General features: G+C 33.9%; 1 protein-coding gene across 6 annotated transcripts in view; it reads right to left on the bottom strand.

Moving 5' to 3' along the window:
• Positions 1 to 733: 733 nt before the first annotated feature.
• LOC130644237 (rho GTPase-activating protein 20-like) overlaps positions 734 to 21,247 on the bottom strand; it is a 33,714-nt gene continuing 13,200 nt past the window's right edge. For 3 of the 6 annotated variants that reach the window (XM_057449759.1, XM_057449761.1, XM_057449763.1), the window contains 15 exons: positions 15,501 to 15,575; positions 14,765 to 14,811; positions 9,944 to 10,079; positions 9,529 to 9,593; positions 8,871 to 9,020; positions 8,747 to 8,788; positions 7,694 to 7,787; positions 7,391 to 7,468; positions 6,982 to 7,048; positions 6,599 to 6,766; positions 4,709 to 4,832; positions 4,157 to 4,220; positions 3,719 to 3,824; positions 3,415 to 3,580; positions 734 to 3,338 (listed from right to left, as the gene is read on the bottom strand). In XM_057449759.1, the coding sequence (XP_057305742.1) occupies positions 1,118 to 3,338; positions 3,415 to 3,580; positions 3,719 to 3,824; positions 4,157 to 4,220; positions 4,709 to 4,832; positions 6,599 to 6,766; positions 6,982 to 7,048; positions 7,391 to 7,468; positions 7,694 to 7,787; positions 8,747 to 8,788; positions 8,871 to 9,020; positions 9,529 to 9,593; positions 9,944 to 10,079; positions 14,765 to 14,811; positions 15,501 to 15,575 (3,603 nt within the window). In that variant the 3' untranslated portion in view covers positions 734 to 1,117. Of the gene's footprint in view, positions 3,339 to 3,414; positions 3,581 to 3,718; positions 3,825 to 4,156; positions 4,221 to 4,708; positions 4,833 to 6,598; positions 6,767 to 6,981; positions 7,049 to 7,390; positions 7,469 to 7,693; positions 7,788 to 8,746; positions 8,789 to 8,870; positions 9,021 to 9,528; positions 9,594 to 9,943; positions 10,080 to 12,136; positions 12,620 to 14,764; positions 14,812 to 15,500; positions 15,576 to 16,349; positions 16,485 to 18,447; positions 19,997 to 21,247 lie in introns of those variants that run through there. The other 3 variants (XM_057449760.1, XM_057449764.1, XM_057449762.1) reach the window with 3 other exon arrangements.

The raw sequence follows: 21,247 nt of genomic DNA, 5'->3' as shown, positions 1-21,247 counted from the left end.
TCACAAATACCTTGTATTATTCTATAAATACTACTGAATATGTAAATATATTTAATATAAAATTCTGTAGCAAAATTATGTATTTAAATGAACTTTTTCATTGACTTTCGAACCGTCCTTTTCACGCTTTTTTTTCGAGCAGAAAGCTGGTTTCAAACTATAACAGTACTCTATAACATATCCATTATGTAAATTACGATGGCGTACACATTCTTTGATCAGAGAACTCACAATTCACTATAATTTTTTTCAATGAGCGCACATTGCACCAGAAATGAGCTTCAGTCTTCGACCGGAGTCATTAACTTCCTGACATGTTCTTTTGGAAGGTTGGAACATGCAAAATTTTTCCATAACATTTACGGGTTGTTGGTATAAACACATTCACCACGTCGCTGCCTCATTTACAAGGTTGGGAACAAAGTTGGTATGAATAGTACCACAAACTTCAAGAAAATTTTAAGATATTCCAAATACCACAAAATTAAAACATTAACAGTAGATATATGGTTCGAAAAAAGAAATAGCCTGGGGGGGGATGGTTTTTAAATTAACACTGCTTGCGTATATCCTTTGGGTCAACCCTATTTCTACGACTCGTTCAGTCCTTATGCCAAAAAAAAAGAGTCATAGGTTCTATGTTTTGGTTAATAAGGGTTGTGATAAAAAAGGGTCTTCACGGTAGATTCATTTAGAAGACGGCTGGGGGGGGGGGGTGATAACAAGGCACATGTAGATATTAACAAGGAAATATATTGATAAAATAGGTGTAATCATTTTTAAAAGAATAATAATAATAATATACATGTCACATATTTACAGGTAATAGTTTATTACAAAACAGAAAAATTATAAAAGAAGCGTTCTAAAAAAACAAAGTTTCCGCACGTACCACACAGCAGGCTGGGATTTCATTTAAAAAAGGTCACCAAATTTCATTTCCGAAAAAACGCGCTGTATCAGATTTTGTAGAAGAAATTGTTACCAGGCAGACGTAGACTTTTTTAGTATACGATTCTGCATGATACGGAAAGGGGAATGGACATTTTATTTTCATTCTGCGAAACTTTTCCTTTTTTAACAGCAAAAATTTTCTCACTAAATTATTCGGCTGTGGTCATACATATGATTCGTTTTGCGGTGAATATTCTTTATTATCATCGTGGTCACACGTCCTTGATTCTGCAACGTTATTATTTTCTGTATAACGAATTCGAGAAGCACCTAGTATGTCTGCAGTCTGTTTTGATAAATGATTTCGTTGTGTTCCTAGCACTGCGCTGTTTTCACCACGTAAATGTCCATTAATATTCATCCTCAAACCTCTACTTGGAATAGCACCCTGGAGAGAAGTTTCGCTGCGGGATGGTAGCTTGTAAACAAACTTTCCCTCGTTGAAGGCATTTCGAATTTCAGATTTCAGTCTTCTATTTGTTCGTCGCATTTCTCTTGCTGTTACAACTCTACCGTTATCTTCTCGGGAAGTCGAACCACGTAGCTGGTCAAGTTTCATTGGTGCCTTAGTTAACAAAGTCTTTTTTAATTGAAGTGACTGGCCTCGATTATCACTGACGTCGGACTCTACATTCTTTTTCCCTTCGCTTTTTAAAGTCAACGAGAATGGACTGTTGAATTTTGGGGATGTCGCCATACTTTCATTTTCTTTATCCGAACTCGGTGATAAGAACACGCAGTCAGAAATTGGTGGAGACGTCACGTCGGAAACGCTACTATCCAAACTATTTGTGTATCGTACGGGCGTATGTTCCACCGAAGTGTCCACAACTTTTAAGTCTAGTTTTTGTATTTTTCTTCTGTCGGGTTTTGGTGCTGTCGGTAGGATGTTTACTTTTCGAACGTTCACAGTTTCGACATTTACCGTTTGCATTTGTGGTTCCTCTAGACTTTTCACAACCTCAGTTCTAGGTGGCGATGTATCCATTGGAGAGGAGGTTAAACTAGACGTGCTTGTTAACGACGAACAACTTGGAGTTGGTGAATTGCTCGATATCCTCGTCGAGTGACATTTACTCACAGGCATACTATCACTAATAGTTTGTACAATCGAATTAAAACGTTCGTTAATATCTTCTTGACTATTTGTTTTCTTATTTTGATTAGGCAATGTATTTTCACTGGTTGCGTTTGACGCGTTGTTTATGTCACGTTGGGTAGCCGAGTTATTATTCGTGAGCATTTTCAGCGGTTCGTAACTTTCAACCTGATGACGCTGCACGACCTGAGCTTGTGCAATCAAAGGCGGTTTAACAGCTGCGGATTTTATAACTCGGTGCTTTGCTTGAGTTCGTTGTATATGCTCTTCATATGACGGCGCGGCTGGTTGACGCCGTCGATCAACAGAATTGAAAATAATGTTTGGCGTGGCATAATATTCAGTTGCAAAATGTTGAATAATTGGTTGAGAGATGACGCTTTTCTTAGCAAGCCTAGTTGACGCCGCACTTTCTGAGGCTCCGCGAGACTGAAAGTTTTCATTTTTGTTCTTTGTTAAATCATGCCGTTTTTTGTCGTTGTGTTTCGGTGCCGGTTCAGACATATGGCGTTTATGTTCAATAAGTTCAGCACTCGTTGTGGTACTACTCAACACGCGTTTATTTCTCGGTTGTTTAAGTAGCTTCCGTTGAAAATGTTCGTTTTGGTCACCAAACTCGTGGTCGGACATATCTGAAAGATTCTTTACATCGTTGGGTTTATTTCGTTCCAGGAGAGCATCGCCACGTCTTGACAAGATCGGTGTCGTTGGGCTGCTCTTGGAAACAGAAATTTTCTCCGGAACTAGTGATATGGATGGTATGTTCACCTTATTTATAACCGGCTTTGTTTCGTCGGAATCGTTTGTCCCTATACTTGAATCACTTTGGGCAAATGCTGAGCTCAATCGGTTGGTATCTGGTGTGAATATAAAATCAGGCGTCGGAGGTTCGTTTTCTTTTTCGGAATCATTTTTTTGGTCATCATCATCCATGGACGGATGGTGCGATTTATAGATGACTTGGTCAACACCGGAATCAGAGTCTTCACCATGTCCGTCGTCTAATTGTATATCAGTTTCTGCACCAAGTACGTATTCGTTCTCGGGCGAGAATATATCCACATAATTATCGATTATAAAGCACACAACATCACTAGAACCGCTTGCTTGGTCCGTCACTGCCAATTTGCTATTGACAGGTGGCCACATAATACTGGGTGACACGCATATCGACAAGTTGTAAGAGTTCATGTTATTTCTTTCCGAGAATCTTTGAATGTGGTGTAGCGCGCACATGAATTTCATGACGATGTCGTAATTTTCTTGAGGAAGATTTTGAAGGATTCTAAAATAGAATAAAACATTATTTAAAGTTACTTTGAAATTGAATTATAAAAAATCAAAGTTAAGACTTTACACACCTTTTAACTTGTTCAACGCGACTTGTTGTATCCGATATTGATTTTGTCGCGGCTAACTCGTCGTATAACTCAGATATGATCAAACTGTCTGGCAACGAACGAAAGAATTCTTTCAATACCGTGGCAAGAACAATTGCACTTTTCTCTTCAAAGTCCACTTCCTTGCCTAATAAATAAAAAATCAGCAAAAACTGAGTACAAAAAGACTGGTAAAGAGGACAGTAACAAATGCGTTAGTGTGTCACGAAACAACTTTGCTCTCTGTACTCTATATAGTCGAGACAACATTTCATGTAATTCTTACCAGCATCCAACATTTGCCGCACTTGCTTGGCTGTTCTTAGAAGAGCTGATTTACGAAATATTCCAGTAGTGGATGGACCCTTTCGAAACAACTGAGTTAGGATGTCCTTAAGGAAAGCAGGTTTGTGATACAAACATGGACAAATAATCAGACAACTAATTAAACAACTAATTAAAAATCGTGCCTTATTAAAAATTATTCTGCTTTTTTTTTTCGTTCCAAGTCAATTGCCATGAAATTGGTATCCGATTTCGCACTTTAAAGTCAGTACTCAGACTTTTACAAAGACAAATCCTATCATGGTTTGTGTAGAATCGTACGGCATCTCATGTTACTTATTGCCGTATGGCCTAAAATGTCCGGGTCATTATTTGTGTTGAGAAAGCACGTATCCACAGACTGAGTTCATAAAAACGACTAGATAAATAAGATTTTTACCTGGATTGGTTTCGGTATGAGATTTTCTTCCGTTGATAGTTGCGTCAATGGATTTCCAAAAAGCCTATAGAAAATATAGAAGTTTTTGAAACCCTAGTTTTCGTAGTAAGGTTTTTACCAGTTAACGTGCCGATGGAGTCGTCCTATGTCAGGATATCGTAGACGTAGAAGAGCCCTGGTCACGAAGGTCGATATATTTAATCATATTTGGCTGCATTGTATATTTTCTGACATTATGAATCTGGTAGCAATGACCACATCGGTGATATCAGAAAAAATCTATTTTGCTTTTTTTAATGAAGAAAGTAGTTTCCATACATTGTAAAGTTTTATTTGTAAAAATTATTTTTCATCATGTTCTTCCAAATAAAAAAACTTACATCCTTTGTTGATGAGCGGTTGTGATGTGGAAATGTCTAATAGTCGCGTAAAAAATTATTATTATGTGAAGTTTTTGTTATATAAAACCACCGTAAAATTTCTTTCAAAAGTTTATCAATATATTTATTTGTTTATTTTGCCTTAAGTTTCAGTAACTTGTTAAACACCTACTTTCCCGGGGGTAGCATTTCCATCTGGTTGTAGGGAGCTTTCACAGATTTTTTATTCATCGCCCAGTTAATGATCGGAGATTTTTTGATGGGATTCTTCCACTTTCGTTGAGCGTTGGCGATGTCTAAAATGAAAATTCACACACCATAAAAACTTGTCAATAAGCAACAGCGAAATAATTGCATCTCAAACCACCTTATGGCCTATCCTGTATGACTTACACATTATCATATCACATCCACTCACATACCACTCAAACAGTTTCAATGTATATTTTCGTGACAAATCAAACATTTATATTTTAAAGTTTAGCAAGAAAAAGTATAATTAGATTAATGATGATGATCATTTTGATTGAAACAGAAATTTTATACATACTTTGAATTAATTTATTTGTAACTTATACATATTGTATAAAAAGAGTTCAAAATGTGACGAATCTGCACTTTAACACGGAAAGTTTTCAACCTCGCCTCCAGGACTCTTCTAAGCCGATAGCACTTTAATTTGACGGCCTACGAACGGGGTTGTCTAAATTTTGGTATTGTTTAAAGAAAGAAAAATCTGAGTGATACACTGATACGTAAATTTATAGAAAAGATATATTTCGTTAGTATAATTAATTTTTTTTAATCTCCTTTATAGCACCCGTATACGTCTGTGTGACACGTAAAATAGTAACCGCAGTAAAGACACACACGAAATGCGGTTAATATATAATATGATATCAACGGGCAAAACCGTAGATTTATCCACGGACTACCGACTAGTATACTATATTACTTGACTAACTTATAATATCCTCTTGTTCGCATTATACTCTCATCCTCAAGTTTTTTGAATCTCGAATCAACGCTTTGCACTGACATACAGAATCGTGTTCTTAATTTTGCTGTCTTATTGTTATTATATTTGGATATCAACTTAACAAAAGGTTAAAAGTTAAATTTTTTGTACACTAATCGTTGGATGGGAAAATTTTTTTATTTGCGAAAAAAATTATTCTAGCATCACGTGATTAGCGTCTCTGTGTTGTCCGAATGTGACATAAGTAACGTGAAGTTGGTAACGTTTTAAAGTGTTTGTTAAGCACATGACTATTAAAAGGGATTATTCCCTGGCTAGTGTCTTCCACCAATAACTTTTACACTATACATGACTTGTTTCCCGCTTACAGTTGTGCAATAAGGAACATAGTGAACTGCAATACAAATCTACCCTCGACATTTGTCGTTTTTCTTCCTTATTTGCAGATAGCAAGGTCTACTAAGTGGTATGGCTTTGTGAACTATTCACCTTCTTCCTCATTTCTCTTCTACTGCTTAAATTAACAAACGGAATACCTACTTTTAATAAAACGTATAATTTTTAAGTCAAAATGTATTGACATTCTGTTATTTTCGCTAAAACTCTTTCACATGTTAACGTACTGTGATTTCATTAAGAGATACGATAAAATGTTTCTCTTCCCATCTTAAACTACCATTTTTAATGCATTCATTGTCAGATTTGGTAACACATTGAAAATGTTACACTTGATTAAACACGTGTTAATGATCCAGAACTAAGTTTTGATCACGTGATATCAGAATAATTGCAAAAATATATTATTTAATGGTTAATTAGTGTCTTTCATTTTTTTATTTTTGATGTTGACATGTTGCAATAAAATTTCTTATTTTCTTAATTTCGTAAAAATCGTGAAATTTAAACGTAGTAATGGTGGTAACATGGTAGACTATTCACAAGATCAGGAGTTATCGTCCGGCAGAAACGCGATTCCCGCTTCGTTCAAAGCCGGTTCAAATCGAGTTTAATTAAAGCTGCGCGCAACCATTTTGAACAGATTACGATCATTATTGTAGAGAAGAAAGAAAAAATAAACCTTGCCTAAGTTGACACGATTTCCTCCTTTCTTGGTCTTTTTGAGTACGAACTGACAGTTTTTGCCTTGCTGTATAATGGATGTTGTGTCGTAATGATTATCGTTTTCATCGTGCGTCTGCTCTTGTGTCGATCGAGAATAGTTCATCTTTATCGAATAAGGTAGTTCGTGACCTATACAACAAAAAAAAATCAAATAAATGAATAAAAAATTTCATACAAAACACAGAAGGAGTAGATGTGACCTTTGCACATCTATGTCGAATCAATAAAATTGCGATTACATTACTTGCGATCAATCTCTTAGAAACTCTATCCGAGAAAGAGATAGAAGAGACCTGGGAATGAGGATGATTCTTGATGTATTTAAGCGCATTGCTTAAGCTTACCTAATAGTGGATACGGTACATGATCTTTAGCTGACAGCCACAATTGATAATCGTTAGGATCTTCGTTCTGATAAAAATAAAGTGAATCACATGATGTCACAATACCTGACAACCAATTCGCCATCCTTAATTCAGAGCGTTCAAACATTGTCAGTTACCTTCGATTATGGCAAATTGATATTTATTTCCAAAATGTAGTGTGTATGCATACAGATATGTAGAATATAAAACAACAGATAACTTAACAGATAACTATGGACGAAGAAAGTAGGATATTTTCAACCACCTTTTTCATTTAAATTTTTTTAACCTTATATTACGTGGCCTAAAATATTTTAGAATAAACCAAAAATTCCAAATGCATATTTATTCGAGAATTTTATAAACAATTTGTTTAAGCTGTTTCTACCTGATATTGAAACTGGTCCAGTGAAGTCTTGATAACGCTACGTGCGTCTTCTTTCGATGTGACGGAAAATGACGCAGTCTAAAAAAGAAAAAAATGTGCACTCATTTATCCCTTCATTACCTGATAGGTACGTAATAATATGAATGGGTTAGCGAGTTTTATTTCCTTTTTATTTTACGTTCTCAATCGTAAAGCATTGCAAACTAGAGTCCAATTTGTTTTAATTTTTTAAAAAAAATTCGTCATTTTAAATCAGTTAAACACTATTTGTTTTAAGGGGTTAATTCGTATAGATGTGCATACCTGTTGTGTGCATACATCATCGTTATTCGTCCGGTTGTAAACCTTAATTATGACTGCTTTTGGTTCTTCTTGTTCTCGCCTCTCGTTGATACTTCTAAAATAAGAAAAAATCGCTCAGATGTACTTTAAGCGCTATCGTCAGTCAACAAAAAAGTTAAAATAAAAACTTATAAGGCCACATCAATGAGTACTTTTGTACGCCATTTTGAACTTTTTTTTCTTGTTCTGGTTCTTTTTAATAAGAAACTCGACTTTAAGAAACGTTTTGTTAATTCGCCTAAAAAATATTGCTATTTTTGGTAATCATTCCACCATATTAAAAGCTACCACTACAGCGTAAAAAGACATTGACTTCAAGTTTAAATAAAATTGTTTACCTAACGATAATTGAAACAGGATTCAATTTTTTAACGATGTATCCAGTAAAATGTCCTGCATTTTGTACAGCTTCCATCTTTATTCATTTTTTATTTAAAATTTCTGACTTTAACGTTTCCCTGTCATGTTTTTCGTTTTTTGCTAGATTTGAAAGCTTTTAACATGTTTAAATAACACATAAACTGAATTACTTTTTTATCTTTCGTAATATGTTTTTGTTCAAAATGTTGTTGACAACTTTAAAAAAAACAAGAACCGGTTTTTAAACATCTTTTAGAACTTTCAAAAAAAGAAAGAAAAGTTTTTTTTAATTCATGGCTGATAAGTCTACTATAATTTCTGTTTTACGAATTTACTATGCATCACTTCAGATGTATCTAACCCTAATATATACTTCCTCCCACTCATAGTAAACCTAAGTTAGGAGAAACAATTGAAATTTGACTTGTCGCCATGTTTCTTGCAAAACAAACAACGTTAGCATTATTTTATCTTTCGTAATGTAAACAGACCTTTAATTGTCCACAAAGCAATAGCTTTTATAAAACGGGTTAGAATTAGGCGAGGCAACAAGTGTTAGTCTAGTCTTATTTCAACTCTACAGGATCTTACCAACGTATATAAAAACTCATCTCAAAACTTATTTGTCCTTGCTAAAATCTAATAAAAACTTACTTTTCAAGCGCAGTGAACCATAATTCTTTTTCTTCGGTGGAGCTAAGATTTAAAAAAAATGTATCTCATGAGAAGCTATTTCTACCAACAAAAACAATTTATGTAGGGCAGATCGTTGGCTTACTTAAATGCTGCTACGTAATTCGTTGTCGGCCATCCAATCACAAAGGATCTATCATGTATCACGGTTGCTTCTGTTACATCATCTATGCAATGAGCCAACCATATCTCGCTTACTCTCACGCGTTCTTTGAGTTTAAAGTTGGAGGTGGATCTAAAAATAGAATATCCTATGAAAGATGGTGAAGTAGCTTTTTGAATAATAACTTGTGTTTTTATCACACACTTGGCCAAGTTCGATACCAGACTCTTTTTCTCAGTTTTTATTGTTTTATCTATACCATTATGTTTTTGCTTTAAAACTCTACAAGACTTAGTCTCTTTGTGCTTGTTTGTTTTGATTTTGCTGATTTTAAAATTAAAAAAAGATATATACAAAAAGGTCTATATTTTTTTTAATGTCATTAATATCGATAAAAAATCGATAAGTTGTAAGCGTAATGATTGCAGCCTATTTTGTTGCGTGAACTGAAGAAAGTTAAATCTATTTATAAGACCGCTAATGAAGGTAATTTTTTGTTCCGAAGTAATAAATCTAAAGTTCAACCAATAAAAGGTAATAAAAACAACAAGTCATTTAAAAATGTCGGTACATCTCATATTACTTACAGTGTTTGTATAAATGGCGTCATTTTCTAATTATAGAAGAATGCTCTACTTACTTCGGCTTTGCAACCAGGAGGAGATCATTAAATAAGATGAAATAGCGCTCATTCGTAGAAGTTGTCTTAAATTAAAAGAAAAGCATTTAACAAGACTTTAAAAGTTTAAAAATCTCTATATTATATTTCTCACTTTCTGTCTGTGAGACAAGCTGCGTGCAGTGATATGAAAAAATTCTCGTGAATTTTTCTACGGTCTTACGACTAATGTTTTGTATGAAAATTTTTGACAGAAACACCAACGAGGAAAAGAGTTTATTGTAAAAAAATACTAAAAAGTGAATTTTTTTCCGGTACAGGAGAAAGTGGGAAGAAAGAAGGGAGAAAGAGGAAGGAGTTACAACTTGTTTAGGCACATGGTGGCAACAGTCCTGTCGATTCTGGGTAATCATTGTTCAAAAATTGTTTTGCATACCGACGACAATTTTACTGGTCCTTCTTGTATGTACAGTCTTCGCACCAACGTAGGAGAGGTGGGGGACGCTCTTCCTCCGCCTCTTTCTGTATCATCGTTCAGCTTTCGTTCGATTTCTATATCACTTGACAAATTTCTAAAAATGAAAATAGTGTAAATGTATCGCAGCTTCTCCAGCATGTTTGTTGGTCTCCATTGAATGGAAATGAAAGACTTTGTGTAGCTGTATAGTCTGAACGTTGGTTAAAATAAAATACACTACACTTACAACGGCTTACACACGTCTCCACTAGATACTGTTCTTTTAAAATTCACTTTACTTCTAGTTAAGCTCCACTGTCTCAACACTTGACTTTTTTTACTATTATAATCTGGAAGTTTTTTCGGCTTTCGGTAGAGAGGTAATGTGTTCCAGTAAGAGAACGTCATTCTGTATTTATCTCCCTCTGTCAGTTAAATTTTTTTTGTTTCACCATAATAACCCTTATACGTGCAAATTACCACAGAGTAAGTTAATGCCACGCAGGCTCGTGCTAAAAAATTCCTGCTTTAATTATTTAGAAGTGATATAAGAATCTAATCAGAACATACGAACAATTAAGGTCAATATGTTACTATGGCAACAATAATTACAAGCTAATTAAACTAAAATTAATTACAATTGTTTAGCTATCATTTCCATGTCAGCTTGAACAATTAATTTGACAAATTTTTGTGATCTCACCGACATCCATCAAGAATTATTATGGCAGCCGCAAATGTTAACAGGTCCACCAATTTGCAATATTAACGTAACGTCAGCTAACGTCAGCTAACCTCTGTTAAATTTTCGTCATTTCTTATTGTTATTACAAAAGCCAACCACATCAAAAGTTAAGCACAGTGGTTCCAAATTTTTTTAGTGATATAACTGGAATAATTATTTTTTATTTTGTACTCACTTTCCAATCATTTATGTCTTCGTTGTTTTCAGAGTAATTTTCCTAGTTCTTTAAGCCGCAGCGCTATTCGCATAGGATCCTGGGGACAGGGTTGTTGATCAGCCCTTGCTTCATACCGCCATATATTGTTTATTTCGAATTTACACAGTCAGACTTTGAAATTTTCTCTTCTTACGTCTACTCATCCCCCCAAAAAAATTCTGAAAGATACCAAAAATTGAATTATTGCTTTTATTATATAATTTAAATAAACAACAACAAAATTTACTTTTATTTCCAATTCATTCATTTATTCGCGTTTTTTTTTTTTGTGAATCGGATACTTCAGAAGTTAAAGTTTATGAGTTCAGTGTTCAATTGGTCAATACAAACGTAGAAAGTCTGTTGCAAGAACTTGAGATAATAAGATGATGATTATCCGATTGTCATCCACAAATCCGATATTTGTCTTATAAAACCAAATTATTACAAATATTCCCTCCACGGTTTTAGGTAAATAAACATGTGAGGTTAGAATCCCTCCTACGTCATACTGCCTAGCACTCTTACTTCACAGAACTTAAACACCAGAAAATATGTTAAACAAAGTGTCAGCTGATTTCGTGTTGACTGTTACATGTGACTCGTACCTACTGATACAAAGGCGCCAACAGGAACATAAACAAACTGTACGAAAAGTTGTACACTTAAGCCAAACTGATTTTATAATAAAAAAACCAAATTTTGAAAAGGTTTAAACTGGTTTAGGTGACTAGAAAATGTCTTCTTCTAACAACATAGTTTATTTTTCTAATCCTTGTTGCCATAACATTTCATCACATGAAGCCTCATCTTGTTACCAGATTTCAAAGGATTCTTTTACCCTCCTTTGAATTGTTCGGTGTCAAAAAAGAAAGCTTGTCGCCTGTTAGCTGATACAGAACACAAACAGAATTATGTTCAACCTATTTTTTGAAGACGCTAGCGACACCTTTTTTATGAGAAACAATACTAACCTACCATACTTTCTCACAGGTTAAAGGTAACGTTCAAAAACCGGTAAAGTTGTCATTTTCCTTCACCATGAAAATTAGGAATTCAATTTTTTTACTTTTACGAAGTTATATTAGATAAAATCAGGCTTTAAAAACTCAAATTAAATTTATCCGGGAAACCACATAAGGAAAAAATTTTCCCTGTACTCATACAATGACTGCTACATATTAGCTATTTTTTATGCTATACACAGGATTTTACGTGTACACAGACATACCTTCTACAAGATTGAACATCAAATATATCTTCAACATCAATTTTACTTAGTCTGTTTGCGTGAATCAAGTTAGGTGTTGAGGGAGCGGATTTTGTCGAAGTTTGTCGTTTTTCTTTTCTCTTCATCGTAGCATGATTTTTAAATTTCGCCAGAGCAGCTGAAGCTATAACAAGACTTCTCAATCTTGTTCTATGCTCTTCTTCCTTCGATACAGTTTTGTCTTGTTTAACTATGCGTAAATCTTTAATACTTGATAAACTTAAAGGTCTTTTTCTCTTCTCTTTCAGATATGTTTCAGAGCCAACGATCGAGTACCCAGAGATAGCCGGTAACTCCAAATGAATACTTGGTTTTTTACGATCAAGTTCTGTCATGTTTAGAATAAATATTCCTCCTTTGTTAAAATCTTTACTTAATTATGTTTTTTCTTTTCTTTTTATTACTATATTTACTTAATATATTATGTTATAAAATTTTGTCAGCCATTTTTGAAAATGTTAAAACAAAGATTTTTTTTGCTCTCATGTACACGTATTTATTAACATAAAGTTTGTTATTTTTTTATACACAGTAACATCAAAGTTTTGTTTATAAGCTGCAACACGTCAGATTTATCCAAAACAACAACAAATAAACAACAGCAACAACTACAAAACAAACAAAAACAAACAAACATGTTGACTTTTCGTTTTTTCTTTTTTTTAAATTAAATTACTTTTATCACGAATAAATATTTGTCAAATCAAAATTGTACAAACTTAAAAAAAAGACTCTCTTTCTCTCTCTCCATTTTATGTCAACTTTATTCTGATAAAAGATTGATCGATAAAGATTTAGAATCTTATATCCCTTTCAAGAAGGCTTTGTTTTAAATACTAGAAAATTGGTTTAAACCCTTCATTCAAATCTTGCGACAAATCAATTCAGAAGTTAAATCACTTTGTACAGATTATTATGTCATCGAAAGACAGAGACGTTAAAAGAAAGCAAAAATGGTTCACGCATCTCCATAGTTTAAAGTTTTAATAGCTGAAAAAACTGAGGGTTTTTTTATTTTAATGAGAAAAACAACACAAAGGTCATCTTAAACTTTGACTTCGCTGGATTCTTGCAATACATTTAAAAATCTCGGGATAGTCACTACTCTAGCTGCTAGATTGACGAAGCGGAAGTTTGTTAGAAAGTATTATGAATAAAAATATTCAACCTCCCCTCCAGGACATTTTTTCTTTATAATGACATTAGCAATGACTCGTGGTAACGGTTCTAGGCTATATACTCTGGAAACAAGGATGGAGAAAATATATAAAAAATATAAGCTTAGTATTAAGACTTTGAGATCGGAAACAATGCTTCTGATATTTTCTAGCCATATAAAAATCCGTCCCCAATGTTAGGTGTTTTTTATTTAACAAGAAACTTTCGACGGGCCTTCCGAAACCAATAACTAACGGATGAGACGAGTTTGTTTTTCTCGTAAGCAAATTGAAATGTAGCAAATAGGTTGTCTCATCAATTTCTCCGACCGGATCTTTGCTACATAGTGCGCTAAAGATGCATTTAGCATTGTTCTAACTTGGTTGCCCGCGATGTAAGCTGGAGATAGTGGATATCTACATATAAGATACAACCAAAAGTTTAAAATCGCAAGTGTTTGATTACCATTGCACAATCTTTGCTAACGTGAAAGTGGACGTCGCAACCTTGTTCTCGGTTTCTGCTTGCTGTAAAAATCAGCAAATAAATAAAAGAGTCCTTAGAACCAGGCTGTTGTTAATGACTTTGTAGTAAAGAGAGGAAATGTTGAAAGTGGACACATCAATTAGAAATTTTACTGGCACCAATCTTGCGACAACAAAAACATGAAATTGATAGCAAGGCTAGCTTTTTTCCTTTCTTAAAAGAAACTCCGGACACGATATAAGTTTTCGTTTTTTGCATTGTTTAACCAACCCAACCTTGTCCCCAAGATTTGGTGTGATTCTTAAATAAAGCCCATCTAGCGTGTATTTTACCCAAGCTAGCAAATAAACTTTCTTCCCAGGCTTCTTCTGAACGAGAAACAAATGTTTTTTATTCTGCAGATTCATCACACTTAATTACGTCATAAGAAGTGGTGTAATTTCAAAATCAATATCTGTGTGAATGCAAAAATATCCTCGTTCCTAGTCCATTTGCGTTTTTTTAGATGTAAAAGCTTGCGGAAGCTTTTTAATTCCATCTAGTTTTATGTTTATGAATGAATATTCACAGAAAAAAAGTAAAGTCCTACCCCTCTCGTAACACAATTTGCGCATAGATTTTTTGTAAACACGATTCATAGCTATATTTTTATGTGCTCCCCGACATTTTTATTTACATGCAAAACTGTTAGCTACACCTCCTGCCTTTCTAACTTTTACTTGCTTCAGGAAGTCTTGTTACGCTTATAAATAACATCGAACATACAATACAATTTCCTACCTTCCTTCCTTCTCACATTACGCTAGCTACGAATAATCTGTTAACAAAGTACCCTGCGCATAACAGTCCATACAATTAACCAAAATAAAAGGTACAGAGTCTCCGAGAGGGAAAAACGCAATAACGTAATAAATAAATAAACACAAATGCATGTATTCTACTCACTTTTTGTGTCTCATGTTAGGCGAGTTATATCTTCTGTGTTTTAATTTCTAAATATATAAAGTTTATTTATTTACAAAATAGTTTAATGACTATTTTCGTTTTTGTCCATTGATTACAGATTGTTATTCTTTTTAGCGTGGTAATAACCTAAGAACGCAAAATAAAAGCCTGGAGACAAGATTGTTGATATTTAATCAGCTAGTTAATTCTGACTAATAATTCTAATTTTTCTGGGCGTTTATTTAAATTTCTAGCTTTTTATCCGGGCGTTCATTTAAAGTGACGTTTGTTTAAAAAGGGCGTTATTTATATAAATTGTCAGAAGCTCATTCCCAGAGCATTTTGCCTTTTTAATTAACTCCGCTTCATAATAACGGCTCAGGCCCAGAGACCCTGGGGGCTGCAACAAATTAATGCTCATAAATTTCTTGCTGTCGAAAACAAATGTAAAAAACACGGAGGTCTGATCAGAGGGATAATTTTTTTGATTCTCTTCATTTTTTACCAACAAAAATTTCGCATGACACTGAACACAGATTTGTAAACTATTTCAGATGATCACAATAAAGAATTCTCTTCGCATGCAGATTTGATACGTAACAGACCCTTTCTTTCTACTCTCAAAAGTACTAAGTTGCTTATAAATATTATATGAAAGTAACGTGCATGTTTTACTACCAAATACTGATATATGTGAAAGTCACTTTTTAAATTGACGACTACGTAAATTACTCACTTCATGTTCTTCTAGCGATACATCCAAATCGAGCTTGTCGTTTGGAAATTTCTCTTGAACTTGAATGATCTTGAACTAAAAAAATAATTATTAGTGTCCTTACTGAAGATGTTCGTGATGCTTCTACAGCTAGAGACGAGCTTAAAAAAATGTTGACAAAAATAACTCATTAAATCGACCGGGAAAACAAACAGTATACATAAACATGTAAATATGTATTTTGCAGAATGCATTCTACGAATTATATTACGAGGAATTCAGTTACTTTGATTCATGCTGAGTTTGCAGAAAGTTGATGTCGGAGCGCTGTGTAAAAGCCGCGGAAAGACCTTGGTTTCAATATGATTTCATCCATTTGTGAAAGCCATAAAAAATTTTCCTGGAGTCAGTTAGGGTCAGAACTTAAGTTAGGTTTAATAAATCTATTATTTTTTATATTTATTCTTGATTATATCATTCAAATCAATCGTGTACTTGTTCACACCCTTGCTACTACTAAATATGGCGTGGCAACTACTAAATATGGCGTGGTTACTACTAAATATGGCATGGTTACTAATAAATATGATGTGGTTATTACTAAATACAAGGTTAAATCTTCCAAACATGCTTCAAACACACTACAGTAGCAATAGTAAACATTATGAAATTTGTGATTCTTTTTACACAATTACCCACAAAGCAGCATGTTTTCCTCTTTCATAATTGTATCACTTCTAAACGTCTAAGTGAATGGAGTGCATCCGTGATAGGTAGACATGTATTTTTAGCTGTTCAGGCATATCAGAACGGCAAACAAAACAGTTGCGAATTATTTTTTAAAATATTTATTAACTTTAAAGCCATTACCATGACCGGCACGTCGCGTACTATCTCCGGCACAAATGACGTCGACGATAAAAAATGTCGAATTTCATCTTGCTTTAGTCTCATTTTCGTCGCCAGCATTTATGTTCAGTTCTTTCTCTTTCATAACATTAAATTCGCGATTATTAATGGCAAAATTTTCTCCTGTTTAGTAATTCTATCTCAAATATGTATACTTTAAGAAAATACTGCTCCTTTTAAGTTGAACTTTTGTAAACAACTACAACAATGAGTCAATAAATAAATTAGAATTTTTTTCTAGCAGTAAAAACAAAAGGTTGGTTTGCTTTCATCATGTCTTTATTGTGAACACAAGTAGCCTTCGTTTTCAAATGATGACGTCATCCATCCGTACAAACAAGTTTGGTCTTGCTTTAAAAGCGAGTTCACCACGTCGAGAAATACGTTGCTTTTAAAATACATTGGGTATAGCGAAGTTGTTTAGTTCCTGATAATTAACCCGATTATCCCGATGAAAAGTATCCAAATAAAAAGTATCCCGATAAAAAACAGTGATTTCGTGCTATGCACAACATGGAAAATGACTAGTAACTCAAAGAAGTTAAAACAAAATGCCCAAAATTTTTGTTTATATTTTTTTTGATTTTTTTATTCCATATTATTTTTATTTCTGTGTGGTTTTAAACTTTTCACAAGATTGTGTTGATATTTTGGTTGAACCTACTTAATTGGACAAATAATATTGGATGTTGCATAAACAAGACTAATGGTCCAAAGCTAATTTACTTCTTAAAAAAAAATTAACCCCTCTATTTTCCCTTGTGGTTATGATTCAATAAGTAAACCAAAGTTTTGTTTCCTTTTCACATCTGAATTGAACAGTTCTTGGTTAAAAACGCCAATTATTGGGCTTTCCCCTGACTAACATTAAGAATTTAGGGATAACCTAAAACTATTTTTTTGATGTTAATTTGTTTACTTTTTTTACACCTATTTTCAATAAAAGTCCACCCTAAGGGAGTTATTTAAAAAGCAAGAGATAAAACGTAATGCAGCACTAAAACAAATTAACTTTTAGGGATGATTTGCTGGAAAAGGTGTGGCAACAAAATAATTTTCTGTTTGCATGGAAACTATTTTTAGATATACAATGAAATTTATTTTTTATGGTTTCGAAAATTTAATAAGCACCCTCGTTATAGCACCTATCTCCTAAAAACACTCCGAGTAAAAATCGAAGGACGCCTTTCGGTATTTTTGTTCTCTGCAGCAAAGTTGGGCTTCACTCGTTCCCAGGCCTATTTTCTTCTTTTTGGTTTAACCAAACAAGCATAGAACGACCCATTGATCTGATTTTATCTAATAGATTGCTTGATTTACTTATACAAAGCAAAATTCCAGATAAAGAACATAAATGAACATTATTGGGATCGAGGTTACCGTATCAAACTCTACCTTGACTATGGTCGCCAACGAACTAGGTTATCCATTTTCTAAACTTCATTTGAACTATCACAGAATCGCGTGCAATAAATTTAGCAGAAGATAATTGCGCCTGGGCGTTGAAGGCGCTTTATGAATGTGTTTTACATATAGTGTATATTCAAAAAGTGTTTACTAATCAATAAAAGAATTAAGGAAAATAAAATAGATGTAATATAAAAAAAGAATACCAAGACGGATGAATTTAAGCAAGTCACTTGAAATCGTTGCGTAGTAACAAAGGTAATAAATTTCTTTCATAACATACTCGACGTAGAAGTTATTTCCCCCTTAAACTACAGGACATGTATAGCTCCTTTATAATCCCATTTTTAATTATACAATCCTATTATTATGGAGATTTATTTGGTCACAGGGTGCCTTCAACATCTAATACTTTGAATGACAATTCATACTGAAAACAGCAACCTTTTTCTTAACTTAAATGGCAAATTTTTTTTGTCCTTTTGAACCAATCAAATAAAGTTGTTTATCGTTTTACATGTTTACCATTCAGATGAGAAGTCGCTTAGAAACATCTCCACGAAAACAGGAAAAAAATTGCTTTATATCATCTCACAATCTCAGTCATGTTGACAAAATATAAAAGACATGAAATCGCAGTGTGAGGAAATACCTTGAAATATGCATCTGGTTGTTCTAATTTCAAAAGTTCCAATTCTTTTTGTATCATCTCCCATTCGTCACCCTCGAAACTTGCTCGGCGTCGAAATCGTCCTCCTTTTAAAGCACTGATGGCATTTAATGCTTCTCTTAACGGCACCCACGCCTGTTTTAAATCAACGTCAGGAAGATTTAGTCGGCCTTTTTCTGCCGGCATGCTGTTGTGTCGAAACACTTTTTCCTTTTGTACGCTCCCTTTACGTTGGAAAATCCCAGTGCTGTGTGGCCGTTCATCGTCACTGATTCCAGCAGACTTCGACCGAGACCTCATTGCTGCTCTTAAACTCCCTTTTCGTGATTCCTTCGGACTATATGTTGGCTTCATTTGTTTCAAACTTTTCTTCAGAGATTTAGAATCCATTGAAGTAGATAGGATATCTTCATTTTCTTGATCAGAAGACTGGCAGTATTCACTTTTTGGTCGCAACAAATGTTTCGCGTCTATTTTTCCGGTTTCAAGTTGCGTTTGAGATCTTTTACGTAATGGTGGAGCTTGTATATCATCCGGGTGCAAATTGATCGTGACAAGGTTACCTACCGTGTTTGTTTCCTCACTAGACACCTTTCGTAAAATTAACTTTGGACTTGCATCTGGACTTGATATTTCATTCTCACTGTGATAAATCTCATCACCAACCGACAGCAATTCATGAGACTCGACGGATAACGTTCCTTCCGGATGAATAGACATAGTAATTTTAAACGGGAAATTCAAGCGGGATATAATTGGTTTGTGTTTCTGTGTTTCATTTTTCTCCTCAGTTCTGATAAATTCAGTCTTACTCCGTGCTGCGCTTAAACTTGCTGTTGCATGTGTGCGTATAAAAGCTTTCATCTTGTTAGAGATTTTCTTGCTAAGTATAAGATAGTCACGGATTATAACTCCATACGCTTTAATTACAGTTAAGTAACAATCGATCCATGAGAAAATGAGAGATACATAAAACACTGCAACGCAACTAGAAGTCACACATCCATACGAAATATATTTTTTCTAATTTACACCACTCTTTCTATCTTTATGACGCTTCTTTTTTAACATACATTACATTTAATAACGACATTCCCAAAGTGATGTCAATCTATCAGCCTCGTTTCAATCCGTTAATTTAAAAAGCCTTTTAATATTCTTAATAATTGCTTACCATTGACTAGAACGTTTTTAATTAGCTGCCCCTCTGTGGGAATAAGTTATGTCTTGTTTATCTTTGACTCGCTCACTATTCTTCTAACTTTGAAGTGTACTTTATTGATTAACGCAAAAAAGAGCAATGTCTTGCCTAGATTATTTCTTCAACTTTAAAAATGATTTTAAAACAGAAGCTAGAGATATTGTCTTCCAACACTCTTGTCAGGGTTCGTCGGCAATTCTGTTTTCGCTTCAAAAGCGATTAAAATGTAAAATTTCTTTCTGTCTAAGCATTTTTTTTTATGTAAAATCGTGACCATCATGATGTGTATTCGAAATGTTCTGATCACCACGTTGAAAAGAATACACTTTCTTGCTAATAAAATTGGCTGTGTTCGATCAAATGCGATCAATATGAAGTATTCCTAACATAAAGTATAATTACGTCTCCTTTTCTATTCGTGATTTATAGTTTACTTGTGAGATTAATTTTTGTAATTTGCCGAATAAGTTTGTCAATCACATTGGAATGTATTATTGACCTTATAAGACACACCAAGAGTGGATGCTATTTTGCGCCTTAGCTATGCGCCCTAAGCGCAACTTTGTCCCCAACAAATCTAACAGTCCTCAGAGCGAGATTGGGCGAGTGGTGCACAATAATCCTCTTAAAAGCTAATAATGAAATTTTAATGAGCCGGTTATATGACACCACAAAATAAGTAGGTGAGTTTAAATTGAAGTAGAATCGAAATGATCGTGTAAACAAGAATCTACTTATCTGTTAAAACGGCGCGCCTATTGCCTAGCTGGTATTAGTTGTTAAAATGGCGCGTTTATAATATTAAAGAGAACTCGATAATAATAGAATGTTTGAAAAACAGGCTGACAAACCACAAAGCAGCTTAACATAAGCAAGAATTTTGCAAACGAGATAATTAAGCTACACGCACAGTGGCAATACTTTGTACACTGCTCTTTTTTTATAGCCTTAAACAAATCATGATGGAATAGTTTTGCAGATAAGAACTTTCATTTTTAACTAAACACTTTTCCTGAAGTATCTTTTCTTATACTCATTACACGCAAATATAAACTTGAAAATAAGGGATAGTCGAAAGAAGGTAGCCGTGATTGGAATATTTACCAACAGACTCATGTAAACGAACAGTAAATCATCAATATTCTTATTTGTAACAATCCTTAAAAAAGAAGCTGCATGGTATATCAATCTTGAAATAACCTCGTAATCATTTCCAGTTGAAAAATTTGAATTATCAAGAAAAAAATTGTACAGTGAAAAAAATATACATTAAATACTTTCATTAGCCTTGCTTAACCAGCTTTTGACGTGTGTCTGTGTATGTGTCTCCATGTTTTATTTGAAAAATACCGTTGCTAAGATATTATCCAAATATAATTAAGTCTGCAATTTCATGCATGCAGTCTCGCATCAATGATGGTCAATTAAGTGGATAATTTACAGAACCAATAAGACAATAAAACTCCCTGAAAATATATTTTTAAAATGATTCTTTCTTAGCTGGGAATATTTTTATACACATTGAATGTATTGGGAAGGAGTTAAAGATCCCTGAAGCAGACATATTTAATTGCTTTTTGA

The sequence above is a fragment of the Hydractinia symbiolongicarpus genome, chromosome 5 (assembly GCF_029227915.1).
Source record: "Hydractinia symbiolongicarpus strain clone_291-10 chromosome 5, HSymV2.1, whole genome shotgun sequence".
Lineage (NCBI taxonomy): Eukaryota > Metazoa > Cnidaria > Hydrozoa > Anthoathecata > Hydractiniidae > Hydractinia > Hydractinia symbiolongicarpus.
Note: the sequence above shows the minus strand (reverse complement) of the source record. Positions and strands in the feature narration are given on the sequence as shown.